General features: G+C 40.3%; 1 protein-coding gene across 1 annotated transcript; it reads left to right on the forward strand.

Moving 5' to 3' along the window:
• Positions 1–4,121: 4,121 nt before the first annotated feature.
• LOC145803673 (uncharacterized) lies at positions 4,122–4,862 on the forward strand. Its single transcript, XM_082896990.1, has one exon. The coding sequence runs from the start codon at positions 4,122–4,124 to the stop codon at positions 4,860–4,862; it is 741 nt and encodes a 246-aa protein (XP_082753116.1).
• Positions 4,863–6,164: the final 1,302 nt, after the last annotated feature.

Consider the following 6,164-nt stretch of genomic DNA (forward strand, 5'->3'; position numbering starts at 1 on the left):
CGGATTGGATTGAATTGTACCATTTGTTAATGCCAATTGTACAATTCTTTGGTTGATTATTCCCCTTCAAACAATTCTCATCTGTTTTGCTGTTGTGTTGGATTTAACAAACCAGGTGCTTGGATTGAATGTAGGGCTGCTGTAGTAATTCATGGCAGTATAGTTCAAGGTTGTGTAGATTATCTAAAGGGCTGGTTATCTACTCTGCTTGTTCTGTTTTGGTGTTGTGCTGCTGGTGTGAGGCTCTAAATGCTTTGCTTTGGGAGCTGGTGTTCTGCTACTGGTCTGTGTGAATGGGGTGTTCTTGGTGAATGCTATGATCAGGTGCCTCATCTGTTTTGCTGCTGTGTTGGATTAAACAAAAATGGGGCTTGGATTGATTAAAGGGCTGCTGGAGTAATTTTGAATGAAGGGCTGCTGTAGATTATCTGAAGGGCTGGTTGTCTACTCTGCCTATTCTGTTTTGGTGTTGCCTGATCTGTTTGGTGCTTGGAGGTTTTGGTGCTTGGTTGTGTTGTTGTAGAGCCACAGCATGGAAGGGCTGCTGGTTTAATCTTTTGGTTTTTATGCTTTTGCTTTGCGCGTTGGTTTCTCACCAACTAGGAGGTTGGAGCTTGTTATAGCTCCAAACTCCTCTTTATTGATATAAATTTTCTTATATTCCATCAATAAAGTCTTCTTTTTGCATATATATATATATATATATATAGTTGCCATCATCATCCGTAGATTTTAATCTTGTCCCTTAGAAATTAGTGACTTATTTATGCTTTGACCCCCAAAGTTCTTTATATTATTTTACAAAATTACATATAATAATACAAAATAAATTATATATTTTACTTATAATAATAAGTGAGTTCAAATTATAAAGATGTTAATTTTGAAATTATTTTCCATCAGTAGAAAGTTCACGGATAAAAGAAATGGAAGCGCATCTTAAATTCGTTCAACTATTGCATGTGGTTCTGCCATTTTATTTTCAGTCGCTTGTTTAATTATGTTCTTATTTTATTTTATTTTATTACAAAACTAATAATAAGTTTTAAAGTCATCAATTGTTTCTCATTTTGGCCCAAAATAATTTTTGACAGCTAGACAGTAAATTGTTTTTGGTAAAGTTTTTTTTTTAAATATTTTCTATCAGATTAGTCATCTAATATATATATTTATCAGAGTGCGTAGCGGATAGCTTGCACATATGATGAATTTCGAGGACGAAATTTTAAAAGGAGGGAAGATTGTAACAACCCGAAAATTTAAATTTCCCTTATATTTTATATTAGTATTATTTAATTATAAATGATTTCAAAAAAAATAATTTTAAATTTTATATTATTATTTGATATTATTTTCTGAATATTATGATATTATTATTATATTTTTTCTAAATCAAAATACACTAAAATATAACATTTCTGTACAAAAAAGAAAAGCGTGCCTGCAAGCCACTTGCTCCCCACGCTTTGCCCCTATATATAGATGCGCAGCAGCTCTTTCATCCTCACCATTCCAACTCTCTCTTATTCTCTCTCTCTCTAGTGTTTTGTTATATATAAAACTTTGAGTTTAGTTTAGAATATCTAGTAGGTCGCAATGAGTGAAAAGTAAAAGTTAGAATTAAAGTTAAGGTTAGTTATATTATATCTTGAGTTACCAAAATGTATTTTACTTATGTTTTGACTTACCATTATTTATTTTATACAAGTTATGTTTTATAAATTATTATAAACTATATTAATATTTCAGTTACGTGGATTATTTTCTGAACCCTATTTGCTTAAAATGAAACTCATGGATATGTTTGTTTATATTTTAAAGAATATTTGACTATAACCTTATATACAATTATGTTTTGTAAGTACCACCACGGGAGTCTCATGCCTTGGGGGACTTAAATAACCATTGGCCCTCTGACTAGTCACTTTGTGACCCTCAGTCTGTTATGGATCCATTGACCCTCTGAATTTCTGGAGTGGAGCAAAGTGCTGTACGGAGCTAAGTGCTACACTATGGGCGAAGCCACCTCTAGAGTTCGTACGAGCCACCTCTTGAGTCCATACATTTGTTCAGTTTTGTATCGTGGTTATGACTTCTGGTGTAGAGCAAAATGCTATACGGAACTAAGTGCTACACTATGGTGGGAGCCACCTTTAGAGTTCGTATGAACCATCTCTTGAGTCCATACATCTGTTCTGTTCCGTTCTGTATCGTGGTTATGATTATGTATATGATTTCCGTATTTGATCTCTGTATTATATATTCTGCATTTTAATATCAAGCTTTGTTTAGCCAATAATTATCCATGGTGAATTTTATGCCTTTATACTCTTAGTATAATATTTCTCACTCTACCATATGCTTATAGTTGTTTACCACTTTCAGGTGATATGTCAGGGCCAGCGCGTGGGGTAAGCACGAAGCTCTTTGTAGAGATAGTCCAGTTCTGACAATTTAATTAAATAGAAGATTCAATGATTATTTTGGTACCCTCATTTAAATATTATTTCCGCTCGCGTTTATTTATTTGTTTAAGAATTGGCCGGAGGTAACCCTAGTTACTGGCCATCACGATGCTTAACCCTTGGGTACGAGGAGCGGGTCGTGACACTATATAAACAACATTCACTTCACACTGAAGGTAACTGATCTAAGTGGAAGCATACTCACTTAAACACAACTCTCTACCCTTAGAGAGTACCTTCCATATTCTCCGATCACTGACTCCCACACCGAAGGGGTTATCCGGCCGGGCAACTCTAACAGTGCTCATTCTTGCAGGGTCCTAATTCTTGGATAGTCCAGTCAGGTGCGGAGCTCCGATGCACAATCATCTAGTACGGTATTTGGTACGCACAATTGGTGTGGTGATCGTGAATGGCTTCGTTTCTGAGTTCTGCACTTGATTCTAGCACTGCGGATTGAGGACATTCCACATCGGCTTTGACTCCACAAACGGAGAAGACAAAGGATAAAGGCTCACTCCCGATAGTTCTGGAAGAACAGACCAGAAACAACAACCGGACTCCCGAATCTATTGAGCATCGATTGCCCTTCCCTAGAGGTTCTTCTCATTATTTTCTACTAGAGAAGGATTACAGAGATCGAATCATTAACTCCATGGGAATGGAGATACAGGAATTGAAAGCACAATTCAAAAGGGTGATGGGCGACCCGATGGAGAAGAGGACCGACGCAGAGCCCTTTCGCTTGCGCCAGAGGAGCCCATCTTGTGAACCACCAGTGAAGAAGGCCCCCAGAAATGAATCTGGGCAGCAAAGCCAGCCAATCCCAGTACAAAATAAGGCAACGAACAACCACACTCGTGGTTCACGCCGGAGAAGGGCTAAGAGGCAAAAAACAGCCAACCAGTAGACAGAGTATCCTCCTCAGGATCTTCGTACTTGGTTGGTCGGCAACAGACAAAATGAGCAACGAGGAGATCATCTTGACCATATTGTCCATCAGAGAGAGCACCGAGCATTAGATCGGCTCGTCTCCTTTCCATTCTCCCCAGAAATCGAAGCTATGAGACCCCCTAAGAAATTCACTCCACCAAAGTTCACGTCATACGATGGGAAGTTAGACCCACTGACACATATCAGCCATTATCGGTAGATAATGTCCTTATGGAGCCGAGACAAGGCACTGATGTGCAAAGTTTTTCCGTGAATTGATTCGATGGTTCAATCGTCTCCTCGTTGAATTGATTTAAGACTGGAAGCAGCTCTCTGAAGAGTTCTTGGCCAGATTTGTCTCAAACACTAAGATCCCAAAAGAGCTAAATACCATGTTCGGTCTCCGAAAGGAATAGGAGAAAATGCTGTGTAATTATGCTAGAAGGTATTGGGAGGAGCATAATGATCTGGAGGAAAACGTCAGTGAACAGATGGCTGTAATGTCTTTTAAACATGGTATGCGTCCGGAAAGTAAGCTAAGACAGTCACTTACCAAGCACCCAGCTACAACACTGAAAGATTTGCGTGCCAGGATTGAGCAGTACGCTCGGTTCGAAGATGATTAGATGCCTATCGAGATAGCATCAACTGAACAAACAGCTCGGAACAAAAGAAGAGCAGACCAATAGGGAACACTGAGGACTCGCAGTGAATGAAGTAGACATGTCTAAATCCCATGAAACAGTTGTGACTATATTCAAGGAACCAATCTATCATATTATGGAAAAAATCAAGAGAGAGTCATTCTTTACTTGGCCACCAAAAATGTTAGGAGATCCAGCTCGGAGCAACCAGAAGCTCAGATGCACCTATCACCAAGACAGGAGGCATATGACTCAGAATTACAGAGCATTGAAGCAACACCTGGAAGACTTGGTAGTTGTTAGGCACCTCCGAGACTACATTGATCAAGACAAAGTGGTGATCGAACAAGGGAACCCTCTATCAAAACCGAACATTGAGCACCCACCTTGGTTGGTAATAAATGTAATTCATGGTACAACCAGCCACGAGTGCGAAGAGGCACTTCAAGAAGAAATTGCCAAAGCTGTGCAAATTCAGCAAGTCATGTCAGTAGGGCTCACGCCGAAAAAGGTACGAACAGTACCTAAGCCCCTCTTATGTACTGTATCATTTACTAGGAAGGATTTAGAAGGTATTCAGCATCCACATACTGATGTACTGATTATAACTGTGAGAATTGGGAAACAATTTGATGTAAAACGAGTCCTGGTAGATCAGGGTAGTGCAGCAGATATGTTGAATTACGACTTGTTCAGGAAGCTCGGTCTCTCTGAGCAGCACCTCACCCCGACGATAGCTCCACTAGTCAGCTTTAATTCACAACCTGAATGGCCACTTGGCAAGATAATGTTGCCAGTTGTGGCTGGGACAAAGACATAGAATTCCTGGTTATTAATACACCATCTCCTTACAATGTCACACTCGGTCGTCTTTGGATTCATCAAATAAAAGCAGTCCCCACAACCTACCACCAGCTCATCCGTTTCCCAATGGAACACAGAGTAGAGCAGATCTCAGGGGACCAAGTTGCATTAAAACATTGCTTCATGGCAGCCATGAAGGCTAAACAACTCTGCAATCGAGTACAGACAGTCGATGTAGCCGAACAGCCAGTCTTGGAGGATGTCGGAGGAACCCCATCAGAGAAGATAGTAGAAGATTTGGAAAAAGTCCTAATGAAGAAAGATGACCTAGAAAAGTATTTCCTTATCGGTACCTCATTAGGTGTTGATGAGAAACTTCAGTTGCTGGATTTGCTGAGGGAAAATATGGAGGTATTCGCATGGTCAGCATATGATACTCCGGGGTTAAGTCCAGATTTTGCTTGCCATAAACTCAACATTAACCCTTCTTCTTGGCCCATTGTGCAGAAAAGTCGAAGATCCTTGGTTGAGCACACCGAAGCAATAATTACCGAGGTCGATAAGCTCCTAGCATCGAGGGCAATTCGAGAAGTTCAGTACCCACAATGGTTGTCCAACACAGTCATAGTAAAAAAGAAGAACGAAAAGTGGAGAGTCTGCGTTGACTTTACCTGCCTTAACAGAGCTTGTCCCAATGATGGCTTCCCTCTGCCTCACATTAATCAACTAGTAGACTCAACAGTGGGACATGAGCGTATGAGCTTTTTGGACGCTTATAGCGGCTATCACCAGATACCACTATTCGGCCCAGATTAAGAGAAAACAACATTTATTACTCCAAGAGAATCCTACCACTATAAAGTAATGCCATTCGGCCTCAAGAATGCTGGGGCAACCTACTAGCGAATGATCACTCGAATGTTCAAGGATTAGCTCGAAAGAACCATGGAAGCTTACATAGATGACATGGTAGTGAAAAACAAGCTTGCTACAAACCACCTTACAGACTTGAGAGAAGTTTTTAATATCCTGAAAAACCATCAGCTTCGCCTTAATGCCTCGAAATGCGCTTTCGGAGTAGGAACATGGAAGTTCTTGGGGCACATGGTGACTCACAGAGGAATCGAGGTAAATCCGGATCAAATCAAAGCTATACAAGAGCTCGAAGTGCCAACAAAGGCTGAGGAGCTACAGAAGCTGGCTGGAATGGCAGCCGCCCTGAATCGGTTCATTAACAAGTCTTCAGATCGAACGAAGCCCTTCTTTCAGCTACTAAGGAAAAAGACTACATTCGAATGGGGTCCTGAATGTACCGAGG

The sequence above is a fragment of the Camellia sinensis genome, chromosome 12 (assembly GCF_055761805.1).
Source record: "Camellia sinensis isolate YWXY chromosome 12, ASM5576180v1, whole genome shotgun sequence".
Taxonomy (NCBI): domain Eukaryota; kingdom Viridiplantae; phylum Streptophyta; class Magnoliopsida; order Ericales; family Theaceae; genus Camellia; species Camellia sinensis.

Coding starts and splice junctions, on each gene's coding strand:
- LOC145803673 (XM_082896990.1), top strand. CDS start 4,122: ATGTCTAAATCCCATGAAACAGTTGTGACTATATTCAAGGAACCAATC.